Below are 16,225 nucleotides of genomic sequence, written 5' to 3'. Positions count from 1 at the left end.
CAAGAGCAAAGCTCAGGTTGAGAAGCCCAAAGCAACAAATTAATTTGATTTCAAACTGCAGACAAATAAATGTTAACCTACTCAAGGGTTACTATGGGTTTCTAGACCTGTTGGCTCATCAGAAAAAATAAACACCCATTGCAAATAAACTAAATGTTTACTTTCTTTGGGGGGTGCCCTCACTCTCTAGACCCTTCTTAAAAGAAAGTGTGGGACTACCCACCAGGTTCCCACTAGTCCCACACTCTCATGCAAGCCCTGAAGTTAAGCCCTGAATCCGCCATTTTTGCATTTGACCACATAACAAATTGTCCACAAAAGATTTAGAATGCATCATCTGTAAAAATAAAAATAAAAGTTGCCTTTGGTTCTCTGGTTTACTAAATCCAGGTTTACATTTGGTTTGAATAAGTAATGTGGATTCAGATGAAGGCAGAAATCTGTAGCCACACCGCTGATATTGTCATAGTTTTTTCTATATTGTATTACAGTCCTGGACATATATTTGTGAGCAGAGAGGAAGACTGGATTGGGTCTAAATACAAGAAAGTAGTATACCGGGAATACACAAACGGCCAATTTACAGAAATGAAAAGGAGGACGACAGAAGAAGAACATCTCCAGATACTTGGTAAATAGATGTTTATAAAGTTACAGATGGGGCAGACACAGGAGTAAAGAGAACAGGGAAGGGAAATGGGTAGGGTTGGTTCTACAACAGGTCAGAGATGGTGTTTGCCTTAGGAACTAGTCTCAGAGTGGGCTTCTTGCATAGAGACGTGACCTTTACCAATGTGCAGGCTACATTTTGCAGTATCCAGATAATTATAAGAATTTAGGAAAAACAGTAGCATGGAAATGTTCTTCTGTGGACAACATTTATAGGTGGGCTACACTTACCAGCTTCTAATAGCACCTCTCGCATGTGTGCTTAGCTAGTCTGTGGGAGGTTTTAAGGAATTTAGGGGAAAAAGCAAAAGCAAAATCAAAATGTATTTCTTAATAGTTTTTAAGTTAAGCACAAAGGGAAAATACCAAAATGAATACATAATGGCTAGTAATGAGCGAATCTGTCCCGTTTCGCTGAAAAATTTGCAAAACTCCAAATACATTAAAGTCAATGGGTGTTTTTTCTTAGGGTGATTTTTTTGTCCAAATACATTAATTTCAATGGTCGTTTTTTCTTATGGCAACTTTTTTGTCCAAATGCATTAAAGTCAATGGGCGTTTTTTCTTATGGTGACTTTTTTGTCCAAATACATTAAAGTCAATGGGCGTTTTTTCTTAGGGCAACTTTTTTGTAGAATGCATTAAAGTCAAAGGAGTGTTTTTTTCTTAGGGCAACTTTTTTGTCCAAATACATTAAAGTCAATGGGTGTTTTTTCTTAGGGTGATTTTTTAGTCCAAATACATTAAAGTCAATGGGCGTTTTTTCTTAGGGTGATTTTTTAGTCCAAATACATTAAAGTCAATGGGCGTTTTTTCTTAGGGTGATTTTTTAGTCCAAATACATTAAAGTCAATGGGCTTTTTTTCTTAGGGTGATTTTTTAGTCCAAATACATTAAAGTCAATGGGCGTTTTTTCTTAGGGTGATTTTTTAGTCCAAATACATTAAAGTCAATGGGCTTTTTTTCTTAGGGTGATTTTTTTGTCCGAATACATTAAAGTCAATGGGCTTTTTTTCTTAGGGTGATTTTTTTGTCCAAATACATTAAAATTAATGGGCGTTTTTTCTTAGGGTGATTTTGTAGTCCAAATACATTAAAGTCAATGGGCTTTTTTTCTTAGGGTGATTTTTTAGTCCAAATACATTAAAGTCAATGGGCTTTTTTTCTTAGGGTGATTTTTTTGTCCAAATACATTAAAATTAATGGGCGTTTTTTCTTAGGGTGATTTTGTAGTCCAAATACATTAAAGTCAATAGGCGTTTTTTCTTATGGTGAAATTTTTTGTCTTGGTGAATTTTTTTTTTGCTTCGAATTTTCGCCGCAGTTTTTGAATTGCTGAATTCATGGCTGCTGAAAAAATTTGCTGATCACTTATAGTGGCATTTAATTAATAGATCCTTTAATTAATATTTCTTTTATAATGCTTTCTAGTAAATGGGAAAAACCTGTAAGCTGGTGTTTTTTTCAGGCCCCTTTATTCGCGCGGAAGTTGGTGACAGCATTCTAATTGTGTTCAAGAATAAAGCCACAAGGCCATACTCTATAAATGCTCATGGTGTTGTGGAAGTCACTGGGGGATACACAGCAACACAGCCAGGTGAGTAGATTCTGGAGGCAAGACAGTAGGTACAATTAGATTTACCAGTAAACAACTTACTTCTACTTCATACATGTGGATAGCCATATTGTACTAATACAAAAGGCATCTGAATTGGTGAAGGAGTGCAGCCCTGCCACTAACTGGCAGCTGAGGACCTACCAGATATGGAGGTCACTATATTATATTGTTTTTAAAGGATAAGTAAACCTTTAAAATAAGTGAATGTAAAACTGATGAGAACGTTTGCAATGTGCATTCATTATTTTATTTTTTTCTACCAAGATTTTACAACAGCGCTACCCATTTATCCACCATTCGGACCACCAAGTAGTCACCGAAGTTCTCAGGAGAAACTGCTCTGATGTTCTTCTGCTTAGGAAAAAAATTGGAAATATTTCTCAAAACTTTCCAAAGCAGAAAAACATGAGAGCAGCCTCTTTCTTTCTCCTGACAACTTCCTTGACTACTTGGTGGTCAGAATGGTGGGAAAATGACCAGCAGGTGGTGCTGTTTGAACAAAATTCATTCATATCAACAGTACATGTATCCTTTAATATCTTGGAATTAAAAAAAATAATAATAATGAATGTACATTGAACAATTCTTAGATAGCACTCTCATCAATTTTACATTCACTTATTTTAAAGGTTTACCTTAAGCCTTCCTATTGCATAGAAGATTGATAGATCAGAAGCATCACAATGCTTACACACAGGAATCAATGGTTGGTACAGGTATGGGACCTGTTATGCAGAATGCTTGGGATCTTGGGTTTTCCAGATAAGGGTCTTTTCTGTAATTTCAATCTTTATACCTTTTGTATACTAGAAAATCACATAAACATTTAGGGGCTGATTCACTAACTTCGAGTGAAGGATTCGAAGTAAAAAAACTTTGAATTTCGAAGTGTTTTTTGGGCTACTTCGACCATCGAATGGGCTACTTCGACCTTTGACTACGACTACGACTTTGAATCGAAGGATTCGAACTAAAAATCGTTCGACTATTCGACCATTCGATAGTCGAAGTACTGTCTCTTTAAAAAAAACTTCGACCCCCTACTTCGGCAGCTAAAAGCTACCGAAGTCAATGTTAGCCTATGGGGAAGGTCCCCATAGGCTTTCCTAAGTTTTTTTGATCGAAGGATATTCCTTTGATCGTTGGATTAAAATCCTTTGAATCGTTCGATTCGATGGATTTAATCGTTCGATCGAAGGAATAATCCTTCGATCGTACGATCGCAGTATTTGCGCTAAATCCTTCGACTTCGATATTCAAAGTCGAAGGATTTTAATTCCTAGTCGAATATCGAGGGTTAATTAACCCTCGATATTCGACTCTTAGTGAATCAGCCCCTAAATAGACCCAATAGGCTGGTTTTTCCTCCAATAAGGATTAATTATATCCTAGTTGGGATCAAGTACAAGTTACTGTTTTATTATTACAGAGAAAAAGGAAATCATTTTTAAAAATCTGGATTATGTGGATAAAACGGAGTCTATGGGAAATGGCCATCCCATAATTCAGAGCTTTCTGGATAAAGGGTTTCCGGATAATGGATCCCATACCTGTTTGAATATGGCTGAAACAGCACGGTGCAAAATAGATCTATAAATGGGCCACACAATAATCTGGCGCTTTATTCAACAATAGATATTTAAAGTGGATACAAGGGCATTTCATAGTAAGAAGTTTTTACCATTTTATTGTGAAGCTGTTGTACTGGCAGATACATTAGACATTTTCAAGAAAGGGTCGCATGGCTTTTGTAACAAGGGACAAAATAGCAGCTTAATGGTATTATTAATTATAATGGAAAACTGATCCCAGTGCTTGACATTTTGCAGTCAAGAGGGCACTTTTACATCGGTGCAAAAGTGCAGTTGCCAATAGCAACCAGTCACGTCCTTGCTTTCGTTTTTTTATTAGCCGTCGACTCTTCAAAATGAATTTCTGATTGGTCACTTGTGCAATTTAGCACCCATGTCAGTTAACCTGTATCAGCTATTATTATTATTTTATTGACGAGCATTTTTAGAGCGCCAATATATTGCGCAGCGCTGTGTTATGTGAAATGTTGGACATTTACAGCAACTCGGAAACATGTTTTTGCAGGAGGCATACAAACGTACCAATGGAATGTTCCAGAGAGATCCGGACCAGGAACTAATGACCCAGATTGCTTAACCTGGGTTTATTATTCCAAGACAGACTTCATCAAGGTGAATATATTAAAGGAAATACATGTAGCTGAGTAAAATACTGTCATACAGTTTTATTTGTACAGATATGGAGCCTGTTATCCAGAATACAAGGGACCTGGAGTTTTCCGGACACGGGATCTTTCTGTAATTTGGATCTTCATACCTTAAGTCTGCTTAAAAATTATTTAAGCATTAGGGGGCAGATTTATCAAGGGACGAAGTGAATTCGAGGGAATTTTCAAAGTAAAAAAATTCGAAATTCGAAGTAATTTTTTTGATACTTCGACCATCGAATAGGATACTACGATTTCGAATTCACTTCGAATTCGATTCAAAGTAAAAATAGTTTGACTATTCGACCATTCTATAATCGAAGTACTGTCTCTTTAAAAAACTTCAATACTTTGCAAAATTAAACCTGCCGAATTGCTATGTTAGCCTATGGGGACCTTCTACAAACTTTTTCAAAGTCTTTACACATCGAATTAAAATCCTTTCGATTCGATCGATTGCTGAAATCCTTTGAATCATTCGATTTTAATTCGATCGAACAATTGCCAAATTTGCTGAAAAAACTTCGACCCTTGATAAATCTGCCCCTAATTAACCCAATGGGATTGTTTTGACTACAATAAGAATCAATCATATTTTAGCTGGGATCAGTTACCAGGGACTGTTATATTAATACAGGTATGGGATCCGTTATCTGGAAATCCGTTAACCAGAAAGCTCTGAATTATGGAAAAACCGTCTCCAGTAGGCTCCGTTCTATCCAAATAATCCAAATATTTATTTCCCTTTTCTCTGTAATAATAAAACAGTAGCTTGTACTTGATCCCAACTAAGATATAATTAATCCTTATTGGAGGCAAAACCAGCCTATTGGGTTTATTTCATGTTTACATGATTTTCTAGTTGACTTAAGGTATGAAGATCCAAATTATGGAAAAATCCTTTATCTGGAAAACCCCAGGTCCCACGCATTCTGGATACCTGTATAGAGAAAAAGGAAATCATGTTAAAAAATGTGAATTATTTGTTTAAAATGGAGTCTTTATTACATAGAAAATATTAAAGTTATGGGATCATTTATCCAGAAACCCTTTATCCAGAAAGCTCTGAATTACAGGACAGCCATCTCTCATAAGGGTATATGTATCAAAGAGTGAAGTTAGAGATCACCAGAATTCACTAGTGTGAAATTCCGCCACGTTCCATTCATTTCCATGGGATATTTACAGGCGTATTTATCAAAGGAGGAACTTTCACTTTCACCCATTGATAAATACTCTTTTCAAAATCCCATGGAAATGAATGGAAAGTGGCGGAATTTCACTCTAGAGGACTGGGGTGATCTCTAACTTCACTCTTTGATAAATATACCCTTATGAGAGATGGCTGTCCTGTAATTCAGAGCTTTCTGGATAAAGGGTTTCTAGATAAATGATCCCATAACTTTAATATTTTCTATGTAATAATGTACCTCCTACTGTAAAATATGAGGATATTATAGGGGTGGTTCAGCTTTAAGTTTACTTTTTGTATTTTATAAATTGCCAGTTCTAGGCAACTTTTCAATTGGTCTTCATTATTTATTTAATTTATTTAGTTTTTTAATAATGTGCCCTTTTCTTTTGACTCTTTCCAGCTTTCAAATGGGGATCACTGACCCCATCTAAAAAACAAATGCTCTATAAGGCTACACATGTATTTTTATTGCTGCTTTTTACTACTCATGTTTGTGTTCAGGCCTCTCCTATTCATATTCCAGTCTCTTATCCAAAGCAATGCATGGTTGCTAGGGTTGTTAGGACCTTAGCAACCAGATGGCTGACACTGCAAACTGGAGAGCGGCGGAATAAAAATCTAAATAACTCAATAACCGCAAATAATAAAAAATGAAAACCATTGCAAATTGTCTCAGAATATCACTCTCTATATCATACTAAAAGTTAATTTAAAGGGGAACAACACTTTTTAAGGCAAGTGCTTTTATACAGGTCATAAAAGGCTGAAATTGATGTATGTGTCTTTTTTTAACCTCATCTTTAATGTAATTATGCAAAGGATTTGTTAAATCCTCTGATTTTACAATGGGTGTATTATATTTTTATAATTAACACATTTATGAGCCATGTAATGCAGATGACATCACTAAGCATTGATGTAACTGATGACATCACTAAACAGAATTCATTTATTTATTCATTCTATACGCATTGTTGGAATGATATACAAAAGCTACTGTGTATTGAAATATTTGAGTGTCTTACATTTAGGATATCTACAGCGGCTTGGTTGGACCATTAATAACTTGCCGCAAAGGCGTCCTAAATGACCAGGGTGTGAGAAAAGACGTCGACCGCGAATTTGCGTTGCTTTTTCTGGTATTCGACGAAAATAAGTCCTGGTACTTGGATGAAAATATTCGACTTTATATTCACAAAGAGCCCAGCGAAGTGAATGCAACTGACGAATTCGTAGAAAGCAACAAAATTCATGGCAAGTAGCTTTCTACGTTCTAATTTGAAAAGGGTGTTTTAAAGCATGATGGGAGATGTAGTCCAGAAACATCAGGGAGGGATTCTTAAAGCAATATTGCTTGCTAAAGCTTTTTCTGAGCTCTCCAAGGCCAGAGATCCAAAGAAGAATATCTCCCCAATCTGTGTACACCCTGTCCTTTGTTCTTGTGTTGCAGTTTGAGGCTGGTGTAAAGTACAATTCATACCTTGGACCTATTCTGGAAGCAGGTGCATCCGAAGGGTCCGTTTGGTGAGATCACCATACAAGCAGACCTTTCCCCGATATGACCACATTGATTTGGGCAATATCAGGCTGATCCAATTTGATCACAATGACAGGGATAGCACTATCTACATCATACTTAAAGGAGAACTAAACCCCCTAGGTAAAAAAGCCTCAACTGCCCTTCATCGGCCCCTCATCTCTCCCTTCCCGCACAGTCTATTTTGTAAAAAAGTGCCCCTGTTTGAAAACCTGAGCTAAAACTTGAATTCATCTCACCTTTTTATCAAACCACGCTTGACCAAACTTTCATCCGTGATTTTATCTTATTTATCAATAAAATAACTCATAAAAGTTGGGTCTGTAAAAGACTCAATAAAATCGAGCTTGAACGCGAATCTTACCAATTTTTTGGATTTTCTACTCAAATCGTTTTTTTCGGATAATCGCCGGAAAACCCCCAAATTTTTCAGATTATTTTATGAAACCTAGCGCATATCACGACATCTTAAAATTGTAAAAGTAACATCTGCTACATGACCTTGGCAGGGTTGAGAGGCGGAATTTTGGATTCAGACTTGTGGCAGCTTCGGGGTATAATAAATCTCAAAAAAAATTTCCTCTAGAAATTTTTGGCCAAAAAAAAATCAAGGTTTATTACTCACTTTTATCTCAGGTTTTCAAATAGGGGCACAATTCTATGTAATAGACTGTGTGGGGAGGGAGAGGTAAGAGGGGCCGAGGGGTTAAGTTCTCCTTTAAAGTTAATTTAAAGGTGAACAACCCCTTTAATGAGCTGATGTGGCCATCGCCCCAAACCATAGGCTAACATTGAGTTCGGTAGCTTTTAGATGGCGAACTAGGGGTCGAAGTTTTTTCTTAAAGAGACAGTACTTCGACTATCGAATGGTCGAATAGTCGAACGATTTTTAGTTTGAATCCTTCGATTCGAAGTCGTAGTCGAAGGTCGAAGTAGCCCATTCGATGGTCGAAGTAGCCCAAAAAACACTTCGAAATTCGAAGTTTTTTTACTTCGAATCCTTCACTCGAAGTTAGTGAATTGGCCCCTTAGCCTTAAGCTTTTTCTGGAAATCAATGTAACTGATTAACAATTCTTCAGTGATATTTGTACCTAACGCTGCACTTTGCGACCATAAATGAGCCCTCATATCTTATTAATAGTCTTGCATTAAGCAGACAGCATTTTCTCTCCAAGCCTCGGCTGTTACTGGAAAGAAACAAAGCTCCGTTTCCTTTGTCTGCAAACTGCCAGCAGATACAGACTGTCGGCTGTGTGCCAGTAAATAACATATTCATTTAGCCAAGACACCAGCCACAGGCACTCTGCCCTCCCCTTGAAGCCCAACATCAGACATATGTAAAAACCCACATATTTCAACCTAAAAAGCAGAAGAAAAATATTCCCCAGGAAATAAGAGTCATAGCGATACTACCAGTACTAATAAGCTGGTTCAAGTTCAAAATCATTTTTATTTGGTTAAAAGTTAAACTAGCCTGTTGTTCATCAATAAATGAAATCACAGAATTTACAGTGTTTACTTGTATAGCAATAAAATATTATTATTACAGTCAAGGTATGGGATCTGTTATCCAGAATGCTCGGGGCCTGGGGGCTTCCGGATAAGGGGTCTTTCCGTAATTTGGATCTTCATAATTTAAGTCTACCAGAAAATCATGTAAACATTAAGGGGCCGATTCATCAAGCTCGAGTGAAAGATTCGAAGTAAAAAAACTTCGAATTTCGAAGTGTTTTTTGGGCTACTTCAACCATCGAATGGGCTACTTCGACCTTCGACTACGACTACGACTTTGAATCGAAGGATTCGAACTAAAAATCGTTCAACTATTCGACCATTCGATAGTCGAAGTACTGCCTCTTTAAAAAAAACTTCGACCCCCTACTTCGGCAGCTAAAAGCTACCGAAGTCAATGTTAGCCTATGGGGAAGGTCCCCATAGGCTTGCCTAAGTTTTTTTGATCGAAGGATATTCCTTCAATCGTTGGATTTAAATCCTTCGAATCGTTCGATTCGAAGGATTTAATCCTTCGATCGAAGGAATAATCGTTCGATCGTTCGATCGTAGCATTTGCGCTAAATCCTTCGACTTCGATATTCGAAGTCGAAGGATTTTAGTTCCTAGTCGAATATCGAGGGTTAATTAACCCTCGATATTCGACCCTTGATGAATCTGCCCCTAAATAAACCCAATAGGCTGGTTTTGCCTCCAATAAGGATTAATTGTATCTTAGTTGGGATCAAGTACAAGCTACTGTTTTATTATTACAGAGAAAAAGGAAATCACTTTTAAAAATCTGGATTATTTGATTATAATGGAGTCTATGGGAGACAGCCTTTCCGTAATTCTGAGCTTTCTGGATAATGGGTTTCGTGATAATGGATCCCATACCTTTATTACAAAAACAAAGCTGGTTTAATGCCAGGCTGCTATGCAAAGATTTTTTTCTGTTCGAGGTTTTTAGTGGGAAAACTAAAAAAACTTGAATTTTTAGAGATTTATCATACCTCTGAACCTGAAAATACTCCATCTCAAACCTGTCGAGGTCATGTAGAAATCAATGGCAGATGTCCCTGAAGTTGTTTCTTGACATCATGATCTGTGCAGGATAATCCGATAAACTCTGGGTTTTCGTTCGATAATCCGATAAAGTCGAGTTTTTGCAACGATAATTCAATATAGTTGAGTTTTTGGATCGTCAATGGTGCGATTGTAATTGACGCACTAATTTGTCATGACGCTTTTTCGCTCCAACTTTTTCGAGAACAATTATTGATAAATGAGTTCCATTTGGCGGATAGGAGTTTGGTCAACTGAATAAAAACCAGTTAACAGACAGTCACATCCCTAGTCCCAAAGGCCAATGGAGTAATTAAACATAAATGGTCTGTTTCATAAACATATGTTGATGTTGTTGGGTTCTGTACATTCTTGGGCCCTCCAACAGCCACAGAGTTTGCTTCCCAAAGAGGGGTTATTCACTAAAATCCGAATTTATCTATTTTATTCCAATTTTACTTTATTATTAATCGGTTCAGGTAAAAACTCGATAAAATTGAGGGAAAACCCAAATCAAACAATGTTGCTAATGTTAAACAGAATGTTGAATGGATGTTGCGAGAAGATATTTGGGGCAATGATTATTGGCTATTATTGGCAGAAAAATGTGGCAGCTACATAAAAGAGGCCAATTTATTTACTTTATGGTAAGGATGCACCCAATCCACTATTTTGGATTTGGCCGAACCCCCCAAATACTTTGTGAAAGATTCTGCTGAATACCGAACTGATACCAACCCCTAATTTGCATATACAAATCAGGGAGGCGGAGCTGTGCTCATAGCAAAAAAAATTTACTTCCTTGTTTTGTGACAAAAAGTCACATGATTTTAAGGATTCGGATTCAGCGAATCCAAAACCTGCTGAAAAAGGCCGAATCTTGCCCGAATACCGAACTGAATCCTGGATTCTGTGCATCCCTAAGTATTAGCTCTAAAAATCTAGCATGTGAAGAATGGTTTACGAATGGGTTGTTAAGCGTAAAATCCATTAAAAACTTGAATGTATAAGTACATCATCTAAAAGCTGTTGAGATCATGTAGAAGTCAATGGGATCTGTCCTTAGCAGATTTGTAAATATTTAGGTACGTTGAGGGTTGACCAAAAAAAAAAATCGGATTTCGAGGTTTTCATATTCTGTGTTTTTATTTGTTCATGATTTTTATATTTGGATCTTTTGATAAATAAGTAGACACCCGTTTTTTTTTTTTTCAAATGTGAGTTTAGTTGTGGTTGTCAAAAACGACACAAATTCCAATGTTTATAATTAGGCCTCCCTGTGTACTAATAGGTCTTACAATGGAAAATCCGATCATTCCATTTTTTTCATTTATAGCAATTAACGGGAAGATCTATGGAAATCTCCATGGCCTAACAATGACTGAAGGTGAAAATACCAACTGGTATCTTCTGGGCCTGGGAAATGAGATTGACATGCACACTGTACATTTCCACGCAGAGAGTTTTATTTACAAGGTCAGTGCTGACATTCGCTCCTACTTTAGTTAAATATATGCAAATCTATTATGGGGAGTAGTTACCAGTCATATAGCCATTACTGTTTGAAGAGTTGTGTGTATTCCCAAAAGAAAAGAAAAATACAATACTGAAGGCCAGATTTGGTGGAAAGGAGACTCCTGGTGATATCAGTTTTTGTATTGGAATATCGCCGAATAATAAACAAATTATTACTCATTACAAAAATACGTTTATTTCTCAAGGACATTTTCTAGTCTGCAAGCTCCCACTGTAAATCATGTATTCTCTGCTGTAAAACTGCCCCTAAAAAGTCCAAAACTAGGTTCCCATAGCCACAAACATACGTATAATGAATCCATGGTCTGAATGCTTGGTAAGTTCATGCTTGAATGTGTTGCAGAAAGATAAAGAACATCGAGCCGACGTGTTTGACCTCTTCCCTGGGACGTTTCAAACGATAGAACTAGTGGCCGACAATCCTGGAACGTGGTTGTTACACTGCCACGTGTCGGATCACATCCACGCTGGCATGGAAACTGTGTTTACTGTAAAGAAATCAGGTAAGTTAGTCAAGATAAACCAGCAACATGAGGGCAATCGGTGCAGATGGTAATATTAGCAGCAAGGTCATGCTCACAACTATGTGGATAGACATAGGTTCTTTGGGGGTTCTTTTAAATTTTATTTAAAATCCGAGTCATTTTTACCATATACCCAGTGGCGTAACTAGAGTGCGCCGGTTTCCCTCTGCAAAAAAATCTTCAGAAGGGCCTGGCACACTCCGATCCCCATCCTCCCGCCCACTAAATGTCCTGCCTCTGCCCTGCCCATGTCCTACATCCAGGGTTGGACTGGGGCTTCTGTATCAGGGCCCCCCTCCGGAGCCTGGGGGCTGTCTCAGGGCCTTCCGTTCGGCAAACCCCGGCCGTGCATGCCAGTTAGCCCACACTTGAGCATGCATGTCAGCACTCGCACTGCTTTTTTGCTGCGACCGGACGTGGCAGGAAGAAAACCAGGGTACGGATCTGGGCCGGCGGGAACCACCGGGTTTTTTCCCGGTGTCCCGTCGACCCAATCCAACCCTGCCTACATCTCCCACTCCCCACCTGGATTTGCGGCCTGGTAAAACTCAAGTGCTTAAATTTGCACTAAAATGTTTTTCTGATAGAAACTCAAGGCTGTTGAGGAACAATGGGGGCCCTGGTCACAGCAGCAGGGATTTCCCCATGTATATAATTTATTTTATCAGCTTTTGCTCTGAAAATGCATTAGACCCTTCCATTTCCTTTTCTATAAACACTACTTATTTCCCCCACTGAGCCAAAGCAATTACTATACCATTTTAAAGAATCAATAGCCAAGCACTTACTGTCTTAATTCTAATTACATCACTTGACCTGGAAACCTCTGTTCTAGGGAAAAGTATTTTTGGAAATGGTTCTACATCAAAAACTCCCATTGTTTCGTCATCAGGAAATGGTTCTGGTAAGTCATCTAGTTTTCCAATTTGTGAACTGTAGAAATTCTCGTAAATCTCATTCTAGTTTCTGAGAATTTGCAGTTTGAGTGCCTTTATATAGAGGCGCTTAAGTAAATAGCCTCATATTATTATATCATAATATTATATTATATTATTATATTAAGTAGGGGTATATTATTTTTTAACATATCCAAGTTTAAATGAGTCAAGTGACACAAGTGACATTACTCAGCACTGGATATAACTGGTGACATCACTAAGCATCATTTAGAAGAATATATTTGGAAGATTGGTTGTATTATATTCTGAATAATAAACCAGTTACTAGTTACAGGGGATACAAAATTACTCTCACTTGACTTAAAGGAGAACCAAATCTCAGCAAATAAATAGTGCAGAATGTTGTACATGATGTTTTGTGCTTCTGTATCAGCCCAAGGCAACCACAGCCCTTTAGCAGTAAAGATCTGTGTCTCCAAAGATGCCCCAGTAGCTCCCCATCTTCTTTTCTGCTGATTCACTGCACATGCTCTGTGCTGCTGTCACTTACTGAGCTTAGGGACCAATGTACAAGATACTAAATATATATCATATAAATGTCACAATATAAGGCTGATTAGTAAATAATTTGGATTTGGTACATGGCAGCTCAGAAACAGCACAATTAGCATCAGAATTTAATAATCAGCCCTGTAGCATCAGTTTATATTACATACCAACCTCATTTTTTGATTAATAATTTGCTACGACCCCTAAGCTTAGCTTCTCAACAGCTGCTCAGAGCCCACTGAGCATGTGAGTGTTGCAGACACTACAAAATAAAATCCAAGATGGGAAACTCCAGTGACAACTTTGAAGGCCTGGATCTTTACTACTATAGAGATGTCGAATCATTAGACTGGTTCAATACGCTTAGTTTAGAAAATATGGCATTTCTGGCCATATTCATGATTATGGTTTAGTTCTCCTTTAAATGATAGCGTTACAGTTGTAGGCAATGTAAATGTAAAGTAAAGTAAGGGGTCTTCAACGATGTTTATAGTATGGTGAATAGTGCCAGCTGTGGTTGGGGGTAACGCAGCAAGAAAATATAAAGGACTGTTGCCAACACTAAGGGGGTTATTTATCAAAGTCCAATTTTATCTCAACATGTTCTGCTACAAATTCCGATCAAATCTGCTCAGATTTTTTACGCTTATTTATTATTACATTATTACATTTGCTTTGCGGGAAAAAAATCTGATTTTCATGTTATTTTCTAAATTTTTACCCAAAAACTCCAATTTCTTATGCTTTTTGTCCAAAAACTCCAAAAACTTTGGGGTATTGCTGGAAACCCAGCACACATCAAAAAAGCATTGAGACTTCTCCCATTGGCTTATGTGCAACCTTGACAGGTTTGAGATGCTGGATTTTCTGATCCAGACTTTTCCATCCTCGGGGTTTTATAAATTTTGAAAAAAATTGTGATTTTTTTTAAGTCAGATTTTATTGAAAAAAAAGCACAATTTTTTTGGGATTTTTACATTCGGAGTTTAGTAAATAACCCCCTAAGGGCCACAGAGAACACGAGGAATGTTTGATTGGGAGGTTCCCCTATAATAAAGATTTGTCATTTATCACTTTTTGTTTGATTGGCAGCTGAAGAATCAGCCGGAATACCATTCCTAGGCAAGATGTTATCCAACAATGAAGCAAACATGGCCCTGATCTCACTTTTAGCTGTTGGTCTCACCCTTTTGGTATTGTTGGTGATACTGGGAGGTCTCCTCACCTGTGCAAAGAAACGCATGTACTACAGCACAATTGACAATGGAACACTCCCCATTCATAATTTGTGACCAAAAAGTACTGGTCCCAAGCCTACAACCTAAAAATGCATTGGACTTAAATATTGAAGGCTATATATATATATATATATATATATATATATATATATATATATATATATATATATATATATATATATATATATATATATATATATATATATATATATATATATATAAAAATATATAGCTTATTGTGTTAATGACACACTGACCTCCCAAGTGTATGAAAGGTATTTGAGACTATACACCCAATGCCTATATATAACATGCTAGCCTTGAATTGCACTTTAAAAAAAAAAAAAATCTTATTTTGTACTGTGATAGTTATACCTCATTTCATGGATGACGTTTTGCTGTTGTATTTGTCATAGAACCAAATAATTACAAAATAATTTAACATTTTGCTTTTTATAGATAAAATATTGTAAATTAAGTTGCCACCAAAATAAAAAAAATGACATTTTTTAAATATCAATTCGATACATCGACCTTCAGGGAACTAAGTCATGGTCATGCCCACATCATTATGCCCAGTATAATAAATAAAGTACCCCCAGTTGCAAAATATGAGGATATTAGAAGTTACCTTGGAGTTCCATGACCTGTATAAAAATACTCTGCCTTCAGCCTCGTGTTTTTATATGGTCATGAAACTCCTCGGTAACTTATAATATCCTTATATTTTACAAGAGGGGGTACTTTATTCACTATAAATATATATATATTCCTATTCCAATGAGATCCACACTCTCAGGTCTTATTCAATTAAAAAATGTTTTATTCCAAAGCTACAGACTGACGTTTCGGCCTACCCGAAGGCCTTTCTCACTTTGAGAAAGGCCTTCTGGTAGGCCAAAACGTCAGCCTGTAGCTTTGGAATAAAACAGAAAGGCCTTCGGGTAGGCCGAAACGTCAGTCTGTAGCTTTGGAATAAAACATTTTTTAATTGATTAAGACCTGAGAGGGCGGATTTTATTGGAATAGGAATGGATAATTACATTGGATACTGCACCCAGGCATATGAACCTTTTTTTCGAGAGTGCCAGCATCATGGGGTATAGATATAGATATAAATATCCACAACCACAGCAATGACCTATTGATAAAGGGCTGAAAATGTGCAATAAAAAGCATTTTTTTCATTCTTAAGCAAGTCCTGTGAGTCATTGCTGTAGTTGTGCTGAACTACCACTTGGCACCTAGGCAGTTGGTGGATTTTTTTGTGTGTGACCTCCATTACTATATATATATATATATATATATATATAGATTGCCATGGCATACAGTACTGTTCCTTCTGATTTGCTATATATATATATATATATATATATATATATATATATATATATATATATATATATATATATATATATATATATATATATATAGTAGAGCAAACAAACCGCACTCGCAGGACTTTATGAAGGTGCAAAATCAAAAATAATGTTTATTTCAACGTTTCGGCTATTCACTTAAGCCGTCATCAGGAAGTGATGACGGCTTAAGTGAATAGCCGAAACGTTGAAATAAACATTATTTTTGATTTTGCACCTTCATAAAGTCCTGCGAGTGCGGTTTGTTTGCTCTACTATTGATTTATTATTACCAGCACCTAGGCA

The 16,225-nt window shown here is 36.9% G+C and overlaps 1 protein-coding gene across 1 annotated transcript in view; it reads left to right on the top strand.

The window, feature by feature from the left end:
• The window catches only part of hephl1.L (hephaestin like 1 L homeolog), a 42,340-nt gene extending 27,608 nt beyond the window's left edge, over nt 1–14,732 (top strand). Inside the window, exons 13-20 of the mRNA XM_018247778.2 lie at nt 492–631; nt 2,138–2,266; nt 4,385–4,491; nt 6,753–6,975; nt 11,152–11,291; nt 11,695–11,854; nt 12,711–12,779; nt 14,416–14,732. Of these exons, the coding sequence (XP_018103267.1) occupies nt 492–631; nt 2,138–2,266; nt 4,385–4,491; nt 6,753–6,975; nt 11,152–11,291; nt 11,695–11,854; nt 12,711–12,779; nt 14,416–14,615 (1,168 nt within the window). The 3' untranslated portion in view covers nt 14,616–14,732. The remainder of the gene's footprint in view (nt 1–491; nt 632–2,137; nt 2,267–4,384; nt 4,492–6,752; nt 6,976–11,151; nt 11,292–11,694; nt 11,855–12,710; nt 12,780–14,415) is intronic.
• Nucleotides 14,733–16,225: the final 1,493 nt, after the last annotated feature.

Source organism: Xenopus laevis, chromosome 2L (genome assembly GCF_017654675.1).
Source record: "Xenopus laevis strain J_2021 chromosome 2L, Xenopus_laevis_v10.1, whole genome shotgun sequence".
In the NCBI taxonomy this organism is placed as follows: Eukaryota; Metazoa; Chordata; class Amphibia; order Anura; family Pipidae; genus Xenopus; species Xenopus laevis.
This window is presented reverse-complemented; position numbering and strand designations above follow the sequence as displayed.